The 17631-nt window shown below is 38.7% G+C and overlaps 4 protein-coding genes across 8 annotated transcripts in view; 2 read left to right on the top strand and 2 right to left on the bottom strand.

The window, feature by feature from the left end:
* LOC104760972 (CLP protease regulatory subunit CLPX2, mitochondrial-like) overlaps positions 1-2906 on the bottom strand; it is a 5025-nt gene extending 2119 nt beyond the window's left edge. The window contains exons 1-12 of one of the 3 annotated variants that reach the window (XM_010483979.2): positions 2176-2906; positions 2023-2084; positions 1835-1935; positions 1649-1728; positions 1394-1444; positions 1209-1283; positions 1051-1128; positions 819-881; positions 616-686; positions 416-515; positions 179-283; positions 57-95 (exon numbers count right to left, since the gene is read on the bottom strand). In XM_010483979.2, the coding sequence (XP_010482281.1) occupies positions 72-95; positions 179-283; positions 416-515; positions 616-686; positions 819-881; positions 1051-1128; positions 1209-1283; positions 1394-1444; positions 1649-1728; positions 1835-1935; positions 2023-2084; positions 2176-2835 (1470 nt within the window). In that variant the 5' untranslated portion in view covers positions 2836-2906 and the 3' untranslated portion in view covers positions 57-71. Of the gene's footprint in view, positions 1-56; positions 96-178; positions 284-415; positions 516-615; positions 687-818; positions 882-1050; positions 1129-1208; positions 1284-1393; positions 1445-1648; positions 1729-1834; positions 1936-2022; positions 2085-2175 lie in introns of those variants that run through there. The other 2 variants (XM_010483980.2, XM_019240565.1) reach the window with 2 other exon arrangements.
* Positions 3030-7440, top strand: LOC104760971 (exocyst complex component EXO84B). The gene is made up of 7 exons (XM_010483978.2): positions 3030-3416; positions 4100-4197; positions 4383-5403; positions 5816-6331; positions 6542-6730; positions 6830-6966; positions 7053-7440. Exons 1-7 carry the CDS (start codon positions 3276-3278, stop codon positions 7207-7209), a joined length of 2259 nt encoding a protein of 752 aa, XP_010482280.1. The 5' UTR covers positions 3030-3275; the 3' UTR covers positions 7210-7440.
* Positions 12733-15956, top strand: LOC104760970 (protein root UVB sensitive 6). 2 transcript variants are annotated; one of them, XM_010483976.2, is made up of 13 exons: positions 12733-13207; positions 13311-13409; positions 13514-13627; positions 13757-13828; positions 13904-14014; positions 14116-14235; positions 14469-14570; positions 14665-14737; positions 14878-14961; positions 15044-15108; positions 15193-15294; positions 15390-15563; positions 15648-15956. In XM_010483976.2, the coding sequence occupies exons 1-13, from the start codon at positions 12890-12892 to the stop codon at positions 15717-15719; spliced, it is 1506 nt and encodes a 501-aa protein (XP_010482278.1). In that variant the 5' UTR covers positions 12733-12889; the 3' UTR covers positions 15720-15956. The 2 variants fall into 2 exon arrangements, with proteins under 2 accessions (XP_010482278.1, XP_010482277.1); XM_010483975.2 differs by having other exon boundaries at positions 12733-13216.
* LOC104760968 (methionine S-methyltransferase) overlaps positions 16233-17631 on the bottom strand; it is a 7847-nt gene continuing 6448 nt past the window's right edge. The window contains exons 12-13 of one of the 2 annotated variants that reach the window (XM_010483974.2): positions 17093-17431; positions 16233-16844 (exon numbers count right to left, since the gene is read on the bottom strand). In XM_010483974.2, the coding sequence (XP_010482276.1) occupies positions 16548-16844; positions 17093-17431 (636 nt within the window). In that variant the 3' untranslated portion in view covers positions 16233-16547. Of the gene's footprint in view, positions 16845-17092; positions 17621-17631 lie in introns of both variants that reach the window. The other variant, XM_019240367.1, reaches the window with a different exon arrangement.

Here is a 17631-nt window from a genome sequence, read left to right as displayed (position 1 = left end):
AATCTCATACATCACCCACTTACTGGAGTGGGACAAAAATATACAATAATAAGAGAGTTCTATACAAAACTTTATATCTTTTCCTTATTTGCACCCTGTGGAAAATTATATGAGAAGCGATGTTTGAAAACCATTCCGTAAGTACAGTAACGACTAGCAAAACAAGCAGAAAAGTTACCTGTACAAGCTGATCTTCATTTAATGCAGATAAGCTCACTAAGATGGGTAACCTTCCAACGAACTCAGGAATGAGACCATAAGCAACAAGATCTTCACTTTGTAACTACAACCAAATTAACAATACTTATACATGCTCTTTTATCAGAAAATGAACAAGTTATGTCAATTTGACAATCATATATACATGAAAGAGTAGCATACAATCAGATGAGCCATATAAGAATGAATTTCTTACAGATTCCAACAAGGAGGATGTTACTGCAGCACTACTGAACCCAGAAGTATTCATATTTGTACGAACGGAAGCACCAAAACCAATAGAGGCATCATGCTGCCTGGTCAAGAGATAAATATATGGCATTCAAGCCCTATTGTACAAAGCAACAAATATAACACTGAAAACTTAGCTGAATTTATAAACAAGAGAAATATTACCTTTCAGAAACAGTTTTCTCCAGATCAATAAATGCTCCACCACAAATAAAAAGGATGTCTTTTGTATCCATCTGCATATTTAATTTCCCACCAAAAGGTTCAGCTTTTTCAAGAACCGGAGTATTTTGCCCGACTGTGGCACAAAAGTGCATTGTCAAATGCACAAAAGAAAGCTTGAAGCAGGAGACTTTTCTCGCATTTACCTGAATGCTATCTCCTCGAGGATCTCTCCGTAATCCTTTCTCGGGAATCGGGACACTGACTACCTGCAAATTTAGTTTTTGAACAAATGTTATGATGTGATTCGCTCAATATATTGTTTACTCAGATTAGATAATATTATCAAGGCACAGAGTATTCCTAATTGTGTCTGTCAACAATTTATATCTATATCAGTTTGGAAAAAATAAAAGATTTGAAGTAGGAAAAGCTTACAGTTCCTTCCAGCAATTTTAGCAATGACTGTTGGACACCTTCTCCAGAGACATCTCTACCACCATTTGAGCTATGAGACTGACAGAAAAAAATAAGTTGGTAAGTATTGAGTATCAACCAATTCAGAATCAAAAGTAAAGAGTGAAGAAAACTCAGACCTTCATAGTCATCTTATCAACTTCATCAATGTACACAATTCCCCTCTGAGCTTCTTCTACATTGCACCCAGCTTCCTATAATAACAAGAAAAGAGGTTGCTAATAAGCAGTTGTTAAGATCATTATATTCCAAAAGAAGATATAAAGCTTTGAGAGACATAATATAAAGTGATAGCAAACCATACCACATATAGTTTGTACAATATTGATTCCACATCTTCACCAACATAACCTGCCTGGACAAGATGAGTAGTTTAGTTATGCTAAGAGAAATACTTGTGTGAGGATTCCTCTAAAAAGCCAAGAAAATATCACTTCATCATTCAAAACATTTTTTCAAATGAGGGATAAGGCTTCCCTGATGTATAACATATTGGTAACTAAATAGTTATCATCTTCGATTATCCAAATCTTAAAAAGGGATCAGTGATATAACTTGCCTGAGTTAGTGAAGTCGCATCAGCAATTGCGAAGGGCACATTGACAATACGCGCTAAAGTTTTTGCCAGTAAGGTCTTTCCTGTTCTTATAACCAAGCAAGACGCATAAAGACCAAAATCATTATCATACTACACTATAGCTCTAAATACTCTTTTATAAACATTATGGGAAGCAACAATTTGCACCTGAACCAGTAGGGCCAAGCAACAACACATTGCTCTTATCCAACTCCACATGATCGATACTATCATCCTCCATATCAAGGTTACCTGACTCTGAAGCAGACCTGGAATTCAAAAAACGACCAAAAAGATCAAGCTTTCTTGTAACCCAATATAATGTATCAGAATGATAAGAAGTATGGAAGACAAACCCTTTCTTCCGAGAAGCATGATATATTCGTTTGTAATGATTATAAACAGCTACAGAAAGCACCTGCACAAAAAAAGAAAGATATGTAAAAAAGAATCAAGAAAAGGAAAGATATATGTAAACAAGAAACAAGAAGCCCGAACCGAACACAAACCTTTTTAGCCTTTTCTTGGCCAATGACAAACTCATCAAGCCCTTGACAAATTTCCTTAGGCGTTGGAAGCTTAATCACAGATTGCTTCTCTTTAGTTCCATCCTCATCATCCTCATCCTCCTCACCATTTGCATCGCTTCTAAGACCTTGAATTTTCCAATTCCTAGGGAAAGATTTCTGATCATCATCATCATCACCATCACAATGATCATCATCAGTCCCTTTAACCTTTCCTAGTTCAATAAAGCTCCCTTGCAAAGGAGAGAGCTTGAATGGTCTAAAGTAAAAAGCTGTTCTGCATTGAGAACAGTAATTAACAGCTTGATAGATCCCTGGTTCTCTAGCTGTCAGAGACAACGGGCGATTCGAGAAGATGACGTGCATCTGAGCAGAGCAACGAGGGCAATTGACGTCACTCCTTATATGGTCATAATCATCTCCGCCGCTACCACCGCCGCTGCAAGATTCCCAAATACGGCGAGAGAAGGATGAGGAAGGGATTAAGGTGTTGGAAGAAGGGCGTAGAAGAGGGATGTGAGGGAGTGAATTGAAGGAGAGAAGGAATCTGAAATTGCGAGAGAGAAGAGATGATGATGATGATGATGATGATGTTATTGTCTTCCTCGAGACAAATCTGGAAATGGATAAGCTACAAAACATCTCTCTCTCTGTCTCTCGATGAATGATTCAACTTCTCTACTGGGGTTTTTGCTCAGATTTCATATAACTATTACTCTCTCTATTTTTTATTTTTTTCCGGCAATGTGATAAAACATTAAAACGACGTCGCTTTTAATTAGTCAGAGAGCAAAGTTTATTAATTTATTATTTTTATCAACACAGAGAAAATTCTAAAATGTGTTAAGCAGACGGAAAAAGCCAAAAAGCTTCCGTCGTTGGCTAAATCGCTCTGGTTGCCAACTCGATCATCTTCTTCTACCCACCGCCACTATCTCTCTATCTTTTATTAAATCCTCTGCTCGCTCCGACGCGCCGCTTCCTCAGATCTGTTCTTTAATTACGGAATCACTGGGCTTGCTTGCTGATCTGTGAGATTTTTAGGGTTTTCTTCTCTGAGAAGACAGCGGAGGGTAATAACGATGGCGGCGAAGACGGCCAGATCAAAAGCAACACCGACGAAGGAAAATGGTGTGAGAGTCGAGGAAGGCTTGAGTCTGTTCAAGTCTGATAAGTTCGATGCTGATGCTTATGTGCAATCCAAATGTTCTATCAACGAGAAGGTTTTCTTCTCCTCTTTTTGATTTAATCATTTCGTGTTTTTATTCTCGTTGATTTGTTGTTATCAATAGTGAGAATTTTGTGTCCCAGTATTCTTGCTTTGTTGCGTTTGGTTGTAGCTTTAGGGAATGGTAAAGTAGAATGGATATTAGGTAGCAGATTGTGTTATAGCTCGAGAAGATGATGATCAATGTTATATACTCTTTTGTATTGCATGGATGTACTTATGATCTGTTGGGAATTTGAAGGCAGTTTGCGAACTATGATCATGTTAAAATTGCAACTCTTAAGAAGATACTGATTAGTCTAGTAGCTAATTTATTATAATCTTGTAGAGTGTTAAATGATGTTCAGTGTAATAGAGTATGTGTAGCTTATGTGGATACACACAAATGAATGAATATTTCTTCTATCAAAGACAGAATCTGCTGTGTTCGTCTACTGTTTCAGTTATCAAACAATTTGATCACTGTGTAGCGCATAAAGGGTGTCTCGTCTGTTTAGTCCCTTTCTGTGATGGTGTGACAGAGCTGAGGAGAAAGTTGATTTAGGCCTTGTCTAGTTTACTACTAAATGAGTAGTTGTGATTTGGTTTACATAAGACATTTTGATTACGCAGCTGGAACCTTTTTTGTTTCTCAGTTATGTTGGGATGATGAACAACATATATCTGTTTGTCTTGCAGGATATAAAGCAATTATGTTCTTATCTATTGGATTTGAAGAGAGCTTCTGCTGAAGAAATGCGGCGAAGTGTTTATGCTAATTATCCAGCCTTTATACGGTTAGATGATATCCTGACTGTTTTTTAATGCTTGGTTACTTTCTTTGAAGATGATGTGATCATAGAGCTCTACTTTGCAAACGTTATTTCATTTCGTATGGGTTATGGTGCATGTGCATTTTGCTTATGACTTCTTTTTCCTTAGCAATTTGTTAATTTGAGCATTGAAATTCGGTTCTGTGCAGCACATCAAAAGAAATATCAGATCTGGAGGGGGAGCTATCATCTATCAGAAATCTTCTCTCCACTCAGGCCACTTTAATTCATGGCTTAGCAGATGGAGTTAAGATTGACGATGATAAAGTTTCTGATGAATCTCTTGCAACTGGTTTATTGAATTTTGAGGACAACGACCTCTCTGATCTAGAGAAATGGGCTGCGGAATTTCCTGACCACCTTGATGCTTTATTAGCTGAAAGAAGGGTAGACGAAGCTCTGGCAGCTTTTGATGAGGGAGAAATTTTGGTATCTCAAGCAAACGAAAAGCAAAAATTGGGCCTTTCTGTGCTTTCATCTCTTCAGTTTGCTATTTCTGAACGCAAGCAAAAATTGGCTGACCAACTTGCCAAAGCTGCTTGTCAACCTTCAACTAGAGGCGGGGAACTTCGGTCAGCAATAGCAGCTCTTAAAAGGCTTGGGGATGGTCCTCGAGCCCATACTGTGCTTCTTGATGCCCATTTCCAGAGATATCAGTACAACATGCAAAGTCTTCGTCCATCTAGCACCTCATATGGAGGGGCGTACACTGCTGCACTTTCTCAGCTTGTGTTCTCAGCTATCTCTCAAGCTTCTAGTGACTCGTTGGGAATCTTTGGGAAAGAGCCAGCATATAGTTCTGAGCTCGTGACATGGGCTACCAAGCAAACAGAGGCCTTTTCCCTTCTTGTTAAAAGGCATGCATTAGCTTCTTCTGCAGCAGCGGGAGGGCTAAGAGCTGCCGCAGAATGTGCACAGATAGCTCTTGGGCATTGTTCCTTGTTGGAAGCGCGTGGTTTGTCCCTCTGCCCAGTGCTTCTAAAGCACTTTAAGCCTATCGTGGAACAGGCATTGGAGGCAAATCTTAAGCGAATTGAAGAAAACACTGCAGCTATGGCTGCTGCGGATGATTGGGTGCTGACATATCCTCCTGCTGGTAGTCGTCATGCTAGTACAGCATTTCAGAATAAGCTTACATCCAGTGCTCACCGCTTTAATCTCATGGTCCAGGTAGGCAATCTTAACAAACAATATTCTCCGAAAAGCATTTATTTTTTAAAGTTGTCTTATAGAAAATAAAGTTCTTAGGAAATGCAAAACTGCAAACATGCTAGAAAAATGAATTATTTTCACTTTTAGACATCTGCTGTGTCACTCTCAGATATGCCAGTAGTATCCCATGAAAATTGCTTATTATATGAGTTTATGTATCAGCGACAAAATCATGGGTGATGATTGATTAGAACTTGCACTGGAGTGACAAATTGCACTTACATTCCCATTGAAAAAATATTCGTAAACTCTATGCATTTTCAATTCTCTCTTAGCTTCTCTGATTGCCAAACAATTCCGTAATGGGTTGACATGAATTTTAGATAGATTTTTCAAGTAGATCCTTTTTGATATTGGTATTTTGTTGCAGGACTTCTTTGAGGATGTAGGACCTCTCCTAAGTATGCAATTGGGAAGTAAAGCGCTAGAAGGTCTGTTTCGGGTGTTCAACTCATATGTAGATGTGCTGATAAGAGCACTTCCTGGTTCGATAGAAGAAGAAGAGGCAAATTTTGAAGGTTCGTGTAACAAGATTGTCCAAATGGCTGAGACCGAGGCAAATCAACTTGCATTACTCGCAAATGCATCATTGCTAGCGGATGAATTACTCCCACGTGCTGCCATGAAACTCTCTCTTGATCAGACTGGTCACAGGACAGACGACCTAAGGAGACCTTCGGACAGACAAAATCGAAATCCTGAACAACGAGAATGGAAGAGGCGTTTACTAAGTACTGTTGACAAGTTAAAAGATGCGTTTTGTCGCCAGCATGCCTTGGATCTCATTTTTACTGAGGAAGGAGATAGCCATCTCTCTGCAGACATGTACATAAACATAGATGGAAATGGCGAGGATGTGGACTGGTTTCCATCTCTGATATTCCAGGTAGTTTTGTTGTTTCATTTCCATCAGTGCAGCTTGCGTTTATAATTTGTAGTCACTTGCGAACTCTTATTGGCAGATTCAGCAGTGTTGTCGAGTTGAATCCATGTTTTGTCTTGGTGTATCTGATCGCTTCAAGAAAATGATTTTTTTTCTTGTGTCGTTTTTAGCTTAATATTCTTATACTTTGGGTGTTGCATCGCTGTAAAACAGGAACTTTTTGCCAAACTTAACAGGATGGCAAGTCTAGCAGCAGATATGTTTGTAGGAAGAGAGAGATTTGCCACATCTTTGTTGATGCGTTTAACAGAGACGGTGATCTTATGGCTTTCTGGAGACCAGAGCTTTTGGGATGACATTGAGGAAGGTCCTAGGCCTTTGGGACCTCTTGGCCTACGGCAGGTTTGTAATCTCATTCTTGCTTCTACGTAACGTAAGTAGTATATTCTGCGAGCATTGAAATTGTTATGTACTTTTGCTGACGACCTGCATCTGTTACAGCTATATTTGGACATGAAGTTTGTCGTATGCTTTGCATCCCAAGGTCGCTACCTCTCGAGGAATTTGCATAGGGGTACTAATGAGATAATATCTAAAGCCTTAGCAGCTTTCACAGCAACAGGGATGGATCCATATAGGTATGTCGGTATCGGGGGTATCTTGCAATGTTTTTAGCCTTTTTGGGAAGCATAACTGATTAAATGTGTTTGTATATGACGAGCAGTGAGCTACCAGAAGACGATTGGTTCAACGATATATGTGTGGATGCCATGGAAAGATTGAGTGGTAAGACAAAAGGCAACAATGGAGAAGTCAACAGTCCGACTGCGTCAGTGTCAGCTCAGTCTGTTTCATCAGCGAGATCTCATGGCAGCTACTGAACCAAACCCATCTTACATTTGTAAAGAGGTGGGTGTTTAATAACTTTTGATCTTCTCGTATCAGCTTTGCTTCCATAAGCCTTTTTCTTTTGTAGAGTCTCCAATTGTTGATGATATGATTTTGGATGTGTGTAAATGTGTTTGAGATGATATGATTGTTTTCTTTTATTGGTCGTCTCTCTCTATGGATGCATTCGTTGGGTTAAGAATTGAAGAGAGTGTTGATCTTTCTTCCCTATGCTACAACCTCATTCTCTTTTGGTGTTGGATCTGATAGGGGAAAAGGGGCATTTAATAATACGTAGTACCAATTTCTACTCAAACTCAATATATATGAAACAAATAAAATCGTTACAATCGAAACAATAGGGAACTTATATTGAAGGAACTAGTCCTGGGCACATAACCGGAACCGAATGGACCGAACCGAACCGAACCGAAAATTTCGGTTTCGGTTTGGGTTCGGATATAGGGTAATAACCGAATGGATAAGTTTTTAAATATCCATGGATATCGGTTCGGTTTGGTTATTAACCGATATCTATTCGGTTACCCGAAACATGATCACATTATATATTATATAGCCCACTAATATTATTATTTACATATGTACAAGTCCAACAATAAGCAAGCCCATTGTGATTTTACTTTATATTAAGCCCACCATATATATACACAATCTAATTATTTATGCCTAAACCTAATTTGTGTCGAGCCTCCTTACCTCTTTTCTCATTCTCTCCGCCTCCGACAACCACAAGAACGAAGTCAAACATTTGGTTTTGTTGGCTTAAGTTTTCACTTTTCCAATCTTCTCTCTCTTTGTTTCGTCAGTTACTCAAGGTAAGCTGTCATTCAATGTTGTATTTGTTTGTAGATTTTCATAGATTCAATAAGGTGATTGTTTTAAATTTATATATATCCATATATTCGAATTTGATTGTGTAGAAGTAGAACTGTAGATAACTATTTATGTTATTCGATTGTGTAGTACATCAATAAGGTGATTTGTTGAAATAAAACTATACTTTTGTTGTGTAGTGCATCAATAAGGTGATTTGTTGATTTGTTTTTTGTTGAAATAAATCTTTACTTTCTGCATCTGATTCATGTAGTGACTATTTTTGTTGCTTTCATTTTTTTATTATGTAGATGACTATTTCGTCCTGCCAAGAAAACTTTGGGGATGGAGAAGAAGATGAAGTTATGGGTGAAGGTGAGGAGGATGATACAGATATTGGAGATGGTGAAACCGGTTCCAGAAGGAAAGCCAAAACAAGAGCTACTGGGTCTACTTCCCAAGTAGAAATGAAGACAAGGTCTCCAGTGTGGGCTCATTTCACAAGGCTGCCGAATGATAGAAACAGATGCAAGTGCAACTACTGTGCTCTAGGGTTGAAGTGTGTGACCACTTCGGGAACTTCAAATTTGGCAAAACATCTTAAAACATGTAAGCCATACATCGCTTGGCAGCAGAGATCGACTCAGCAAAATTTGAACAACGGTAGTGGAGTAACTGCTGGGAACATGCAAGTGGGTAGAGTATCAGAAGCGGTTTTTAGAGAGGCATGTAATGAGATGTTGGTGTTAGGTGAGCTACCTCTTGCCTTCATTGAAAGCATAGCATGGAGACACTTCTGCAGACGAGTTCAACTTTACCAGCCACATTCCAGAAGGACAGCCACCCGAGATATTGTTCAAATGTATGTGAGCCAAAAAGCTGCCTTGAAGAAAATGCTTGTAGCTCAAAAGCAAAGAGTCTCTCTCACTACTGATATTTGGGTCGCACAAAGCACAAGAGCAAGCTACATGGTAATTACTTGTCATTTTGTTGATTCTTGTTGGAGGTTGAGAAAGTTGATCATCGGGTTTAAGCATGTCTTGGATCATAAAGGAGTAACCATAGCTGAAGTTCTTCTAGATTGTTTGGCAGAATGGGGGATAGAGCGGGTCTTCACAATTACTGTTGATAATGCTACAGCCAATACAAATGCTCTTAAGATATTTGTGGAGAAATTCCAAGAAATAGGTCCTGATGCATTGGTTTTATCTAGTGATATGATGCATGTCCGCTGCTGTGCCCATATATTGAACCTCATTGTCAAAGATGGCTTCCATGAAATGAGTAAGAGTGTAGCTGCAGTTCGTAATGTTGTGGTATATGTGAGAGCTTCAGGTAACAGACTTGAATCATTTGAGCATAAGCTAGATTCAGGGAGAATTACTAGGGGTAGTTTGATAATTTAGATGTCAAAACTAGGTGGAACTCCACATTTCTCATGTTGACTAGAGCTCTTAAATTTAGGCATGGGTTTGACAAGATGGAAGTAGAAGACAAGCTTTACGGTGATCATTTTCTAGAAATGGATAATGGTCAAATGAGGGTTGGACCTCCACTGAAAGGTGATTGGGATAAGGTGGATGGATTGATAGATATTCTCACTGTCTTCTACAAATCTACATTAATTGTTTCAGCATCTACCACTGTTTGCTCTCATAAAGTCTATAGTGAGATTTGTGATATTGATAGGCATCTAACTGCAGTGAGTAATAGTTCTGATCTGGATTTAAGTGTTAAAGCTGAAGCAATGAGAGGGAAATTTGATAAGTACTGGGATGGCTTAGATAATATCAATATGCTTTTGATAATTGCTAGTGTCTTTGATCCTAGGAATAAGATGAAGTTTGCTAATCTGTGTTTTGAAACCCTATATGGTAAAGGGTCGTTGCAGTCTAAGTGGCTTGGTGAGTCAGTATTTGATGTTATGGTTAAGTTGTTTGAGGAGTATAGTAAAAATCGTTCTAAACCACCAAGTTTCTCATCATCAACCTCTCAAGGTAGGACAACTTCTGGAAATGCAGGACGTGGAAATACTTGTCCTGTTGTGGATGTTGAAGTCAGAGTCGGGACTAAGGAGATGTCTTCTGTTTACAACAAGCTGGTTAATGAAGAAGGATTTGATGAAACAAAGACTGAACTTGATATGTACTTAAAGGAAAGCGTTGAGAATCCAAAGAGCAATTTACTGGGAACCGAGTATGATGTCTTGTCATGGTGGAGGTTCAATTCAACAAGGTTTCCAGTTTTATCAGAACTTGCTAAAGATATTCTAGCTATGCAAGTTTCTTCAGTTGCTTCCGAGTCTGCTTTTAGCACAAGTGGTCAGATTCTTGTCCCACAAAGGAGCTGTTTAACTCATTACATGATTGAGGTCTTGATGTGCACTGAACAATGGATGAAGGCTGACCATCACATAGGTGAAAAGGGAGTAGAAAACTTTGCACAAATGGTTGCTGATATTGAAGATCAAGATCTACTTGAGAAAGGTAATACATCCAGTTTTTAAGTTGATCAATTTTCTGTCTTGTTGTCAATTGTTTAAAAGCTCAATGATTATATTGTTTTTCATTGTGTAGAGTTTCAGTTTTTAAGTGAAGGACAAGACAACTAAACAAAGTCACGACAATCACTCATGTATGGATGTACCAGCTTGATGGAAGAACTACCAGCTTGATTCTAATACTCTTCAAATTTCAAATTCAAACCCTATTCTTCTTTAATCTCCTTTAACTATTTCTACTTTTTGAAACTTGATATCTGGTAACATGTTCTTATTGTCTGGATTATTTTGAATGATTGTAACTTTTGAACTATTGTACTTGTAGTTTCGGATAATTTTTGGTATAATTTAGTAGGTTCGGATATTTAAGAATCGAACCCATTAATAACCGAAATTTTCGGTTCTTGTTCGGTTCTTATATCAACTATCCAAATCAACCCGAACCGAATGAGTACCGAACCGGAACCGATCCGATTAGATTCGGTTCTCTTGTGGATAATAATTTCACTATCCAAAATACCCGATACCCGAATGGATATACCCGAACCCGAACCGAATACCCGAACGCCCAGGACTAGAAGGAACTGAAGCATATATCGTTTATTGATGTAAAAAGTTGTCTAATATATTCCTGTCATGTCATACAAGTTTTACGTAGTTAAACCAACGAAAGCAAAATAAAACACTGTTACAATAAAATCAAGCCAATAAGTAATTACACGAGACTGGAGTCTCTCTCTACTAGCTAGATCTCTCCTTCCTCCTTATCTTCTACAAGTTCCGGCCAATAATCCTCAAATCTTAAAAACAGACCAAGCTCTTCAAGGCTCCGAGTTCTCTTGCCAGATCATAGGATCCACCACAGAGTTTGACCATATCCTTCTCAGTTTCCAAGTTGTTTACAACATTGAATTTGGCTTCTTCTGCCAACTCCTCTAGTGCAAGCCGTTCCCTGCACAGCACTTTCAACCTGGCGGCTCTAGTCTCACTTTCAATTCTAGCTTTCTCTTCACGTTGCCTTGTTTCTAAAAGTTGCTTTGCTTTCTGCATTCCCAGCATCACATCAGCCTTGTTGTTACTGCCACCACTCTCGTCAATGAGCTCCTTTCTATATCTGGCTTTCGCGATAGTATCTGCAAATCGAATCCTGATTGCTGCCGCACGAAGAGCCTTGGGATCGAATTTGCTCTCAGTCTCAGGCTTATCCTCTTTCGAAAGAGATGAAACCTTTTGGCCCAAGTAAAAGCTCTCACAAGCTTTCTTCTTAATCACCGGTTCCCATCTGACCTCGAAAACCCTAATAAGCTTCTTAGCGTTCTTGTGAATCGGATTCTGAGGAGGATAATAACGAATCGCATTCTCGTAGACTAGTCGAACATCTTTGGGAAACTCTTCAGCAACATTGACGTAGAGATTCTTGGCGAGTTTTGACTTGATCGTGACGAAGTCCATTGGCTTCGATATAACAGAGAAGTAATTAGGGCTTTCAATGACGAGCTCCTCGAAACGCGAACCAAACCATTCGTCTCTCATCGATGTTAGTACCTTTAGACACAGATCATACAAGGACGACGACGACTCGCCATCCAGATCCAGCTTTTGCTTCTTCTTCGTATTTTCCTGATCATCATCACGCTGCTCTTCAGCTTTACGCTTCTTCCTCGATTGATGATTGACTTCAGAGCCAAGGTATATCCTCAGTTTTGTTTCCGTAACCATTCTTACATACATGATTGAAAAAATCCCCCGACAGAGAACAACAACAATTTTATCGGAAGAAGAACGTCTTCGTTAACAAAAAAAAAAATCTCAAAAAAAAGTTCTCCGTTGTTAGGAATAAAGAAATAAGGAATTTGTTTGCTGCAAACTGAGAAAAAAGTGGTTATATACACATTAGGGATTATTAGGGTTTTTTGTTTTAATTATTGTGATTAGTACTAATTATAGCTATTGTGATCAAGTTAGTATGGATGATGATTAGGGTTATGTTATAATCATTACGATTAGTCCCTATATGTATTTCCTTTTTTCAGTGAGTAGCGAAGTAAGTGTAAATAATTTAGGAATCTTGTTTGCAGTTTCGTTTTTTTTTGTTTTTTTTTTTTATATAGTTTAATTATATTATTTAAATATATAAAAAAGTGGATAAATATATTAAAAGAAAAAAAAGGATGCAGGTGAGATTAATTTGATTGTGAAACAACAAGTGGAAGAACACAACACAACAACTGGTCTCGTTTCCTCCGCCGTAGAGAGAAACAGAGACTCCATTCAAAATCCCTTCATCTTCTTCTTCTTCTTCTTCTTCTTCGGATCCTTCAATTAGATTCTCAACAACAATGCCAAGCGTCAAGCTCAAACATCATTCTCCTCAACCTGACACCATTACCTCCTCCTCCTCCTCCGTCCGTCTCCTTTCTCGCGAAACTCTCCGCATCAGCGCCTCTCTCGCTTCCCCTCCCGATGATGACCTCCCTCTTCTCTCTCCTCCCTCTCCCGATTCTCAATTTCTTCATTCCACTCTCAGATTGATCTGCTGCGAAGAAATCGACGGCCGTCGGTTTAAGTATGTCGCCGAGACCGATGGTTCTTCTGGCGGATTCAAGAAGAACTCAGTTCGTTCTATTAGCTTGCACTCTCCTCAGACTCCTTTTGATGTATGCCAGGTTCCATGGATTTAAAACCTATTCCTTTTGGTTGGTTGATGCTCTTTGAAATTTGATCAATTAAGTGAAATGTGTTCAAATTGGTATTTTGCAGGAAGTGGGTTCGTTTCTTAGATCTTATGTTGTACCTGAAGGCTTTCCCGGGAGTGTTAATGAGTCTTATGTTCCGTATATGACTTGGAGAGCTTTGAAAGTATGATTCTTCTTTTGAGTTTTTTTGTTTGTTTGTTTGTTTTGTTTAGAATTCTGTGTTATTGATTGATCTTTTTTGACTGTGTGATGATGATGATGTTGTAGCATTTCTTTGGTGGAGCTATGGGTGTGTTTACTACTCAAACTCTTCTTAATTCTGTTGGAGCTTCGAGAAACAGTTCTGCTTCTGCTGCTGTTGCCATCAATTGGATTCTCAAGGTTTGCTTTTTCTCGTTCATGCATGTGGTTTGTTCAATTGCATTATATTTAATGTGTTGCAGTAGTATATTAATCCTTTTATGTGATGACTTACTCAATCATTGTTGAATGTTATATAAATTTTTGTAGGATGGTGCTGGGCGTGTTGGAAAAATGCTTTTTGCGCGGCAGGGAAAGAAATTTGATTATGATTTGAAACAGGTAGTTATTTGGTTTGATGACTTAAACGGGTGTTCTGGTTGACTATCTCACCTTCTAACTCACTTTGGCTTGCAGTTACGGTTTGCCGGTGATCTTTTGATGGAGCTTGGTGCTGGTGTAGAGTTAGCGACCGCTGCAGTTCCACATCTTTTTCTTCCACTGGCTTGTGCTGCTAATGTTGTTAAGGTAGTGTCATCATCTTTAGTTACTCATAATTGCTAGTATTAGTTTTCAATATTTTTGGTGGTGTTAACTATCAGTTTGTATCTTGCATTGTTTTATCACAGAATGTTGCAGCTGTAACATCAACATCTACTCGTACACCGATCTATAAAGCCTTTGCTAAAGGAGAAAACATAGGAGATGTCACTGCTAAGGGAGAGTGTGTTGGTAATATTGCTGATCTGGTATGACCTTTTTCTCATTATCACTTGGGTGTTTTGTTGGTTTAATCTATCAAGCTGAATGAAACATGGACTTTTAGAAGCGATATTGCTACTTGTCACTAGTGGCTCTCACAATAGATTATGTTTGATCTTATTAAGTGCTTACTGTATCTTTTTGATGTTATTAAGTGCTTACTGTATCTTTTTGAGCTCTAAAATTTTTTTCATTTGTTATGATTTTTTTCTACGAGAAGATGGGGACTGGGTTTAGCATCCTGATATCCAAAAGAAACCCTTCTTTGGTCACAACCTTTGGTCTTCTATCATGTGGCTATCTCATGAGCTCATACCAAGAGGTATAATCTATCTTTGTTTCAAGTATATCTCTTTTACTCCTCTTCAGGATTTCTGGATTTTTTGTTTACAAAGACGTCGCTGGTTCCCTTTCAGGTTAGATCTGTAGTATTGCATACACTAAACCGTGCGAGATTTACAGTAGCAGTGGATTCCTTTCTCAAGACTGGTAAGTATGATGCTTTTGGTAGTATGCAAATGAGTACTCCTATAGCTCCAATTTTCCCACTCCCCAGTATTTTTTTGGCCAACCTTTTTGAGGTTAGACACATTCAAACTTCACAGATTGAACTTTCTATCTATCTGCAGGGCGGGTTCCCTCACTGCAGGAAGGTAATATCCAAGAAAAGATATTCACTTTTCCATGGGTGGATGATCGGCCCGTGATGATTGGTATGTGTTGTTATCTGTTCCTAAGAACTTATATTCTTGTTTTGTTAACATTACTAATATGGATTTTCATACCATTTGGCAGGAGCCCGATTTAAGGATGCATTCCAAGACCCCAGCACATATCTGGCAGTAAAGCCATTTTTCGATGTATGCGTTTTGTCCTTTATGTCATATATCAAGCTGAAACCTTTTTGGTTCCATATTTGACTTAATTCTCTCTTCTTATGGCAGAAAGAAAGATACATGGTAACATACAGCCCTACCAAGGGTAAAGTGTATGCACTGCTCAAACATCAGGCCAACTCAGATGACATTCTCAAAGCAGCATTTCATGTGGGATAATTTTTCCATCTATTATATCTTCAATCTGTGGAGAAGATGTAATTAAGGCCTAAATTTTCTCATTTGGTTGCATGATAATATCACAGGCACATGTGCTTCTTCATTTCATGAATCAATCAAAAGATGGTATCCCAAAATCGGTGGAGCAATCAGATCCTGCTTTTGCTCCTATGGAGTATGAGCTTGAGTCTCGGATTGCTGAGTCGTGTGAAATGGTTTCTACATCATATGGCATCTTCAAAAGCAGGGCTGCAGAGCAGGTAACTTGGTAGAAATCTGTTGTATACTTCTATGTTTTTTCGAGTATGCAATTATTGAAAGAGCTGGATCGTCCATATTGTCAGGGTTGGAGAATGTCAGAATCTCTGCTTAATCCTGGGCGGGCTAGGTTATGTCATGTGAAGGAGGGGGAGTAAAACAATGCCTGGTTAATCGGCTTTTATAGTAATTTCACTGCACACTCTAAATTTTGTTGTCTTGGTTTCATGAAGAAAAAACAGGTTTTGGTTGGTACACGTTTTTATTAACCATGCTGTAAAAAAATAGAATGATATGTAGCACTTGTAAATTGTGGGAATGCCACTGGTGTAATTTAACAGTTGAATCTTCTTTGTGTACCACTTCACACCATAATTGTCAGTTTGTTACACGAATTTTATAAACATAGAAGACTTGCGGTTCACATTGGTGGAGGTGCAATCAAAACCCAACTTTGTATCCATTTTGAAATCCTTAGAGAACCTATATAACTAAGTTCTTTCCAGGTACTTGTATAAACAAGTTTTTTGACATCTTATTAATGATTACGTTCTGAACTGTAAAAATAATCGACCTTAAAAGATATATTCAAGGTGTTACATATTTTCTCCAAATTTCAGATCAGACGCATACTGTAGTCGAAACTCGAACATTGTAGAGACAGCCCAAGATTAGATATAAACGAGAAACTTCAGAAACAAAGAGACTTATTCACATTAAAATACACAACAAACAAAGTCTTTGCTATAACCGTTTGTGAACAGAGTCACTTGTAAGTCCTTTATTAGCATGAACAGATCACGCTCTGAAAAGAGAAACCCGATATGAGGCTGACCAAGAAACGGGCACGCGAATTATTAGAAACAACAGAACAAAGGAATGCAGAAGTATAGCGACGAGCAAGTCCAAGAACCAGCAATGCACAATGACCCCTTAGTTCAAGTTCAAGTTCAAGAAGATGGCAGCGTAAATGAAAGAAGCACGTTTCAATTAGCAAGCACGCTTTTAAACTGAGCTATTGATTCAATAGCCTTGTCAAACTCACTATCCTCCAATGCAAATGAAAAGCGGCAGTAACCAGGAATTCCGGTCCAGGAACCGCTGTTCAAGCAAACACCAGTATGACTGAGGAACACGTCCCTCATATTTGAATCCGTAAGCTTGACTTCCTGTCCATCTCCTGCTTTCACCTTTACTGTTTTGTTGAGATATGCTTTCGGCTTTGCCACCATTGAGATTCCCGCTGAGGGTTGGATAACCTCCCAACCAGAGTTCTCTAATACCTGTTTCCAATATTTCACAAAAAGAAGATTAACAGCCTAACACCATGTGGTTATAAAATCAACATTTACTTACTCTGCTGCATTGTTAACAAAAACATGAAAATGAACAAATTCATCTACAACTACTTTAACCTTTTGTTTGTTTGCTTTTACGTTTTATTGTGTATTTTTTCCATATGAAATCATAGCCTTAACCATGTGAGAGATTTTTTTTGCAAAAGAAAGTTTCTGAAGGCAGGAATGAGTACCTCTTTTAAGCGTTTGGATCTGCCCTCCAACGTTTTAATGGTTTCAGAAACGGCATCCAAAAAGTCACCCGCCTTCTCTTCTTTCAGAGCCAACATCTTCTTAGCAGCATATTTCACAGTGCTGTGCGGTTTACTCAGGCCTGGGAGGGTATGGAAGGCATCAATGACAGACTGATCCAAAACTAGAAACCCGAGTTTCAGAGCTCCACTGAGTAAATTCAAAGAGAGACATCCAAGAAGCGAAACTGACAAGGATGAATCCAATTTCGACAGAGCATTCTTCAAATCCCAGCTAGTTGCACTGTATTCTAATCCGGAGAATGAAGTATCAATGATGACCTTTGCTCCAAACTTAGCACAAGTAGCCAATAATATATCCATTTCCTCATTGCTGTACACCAAGCCTGTAGGGCTAACTGTTGGTCCAGATATACAAACCCACGGCTTCTTGACAGACTCGAGTGCTTTCGTTAGGCTCATTTCCGTCAGCTTAAAGCCATCACTAGACTCAGTAGGCATATTCACAACATTAGCTTTTA

Source organism: Camelina sativa, chromosome 18, assembly GCF_000633955.1.
Source record: "Camelina sativa cultivar DH55 chromosome 18, Cs, whole genome shotgun sequence".
NCBI classification, from domain to species: Eukaryota; Viridiplantae; Streptophyta; class Magnoliopsida; order Brassicales; family Brassicaceae; genus Camelina; species Camelina sativa.
This window is presented reverse-complemented; position numbering and strand designations above follow the sequence as displayed.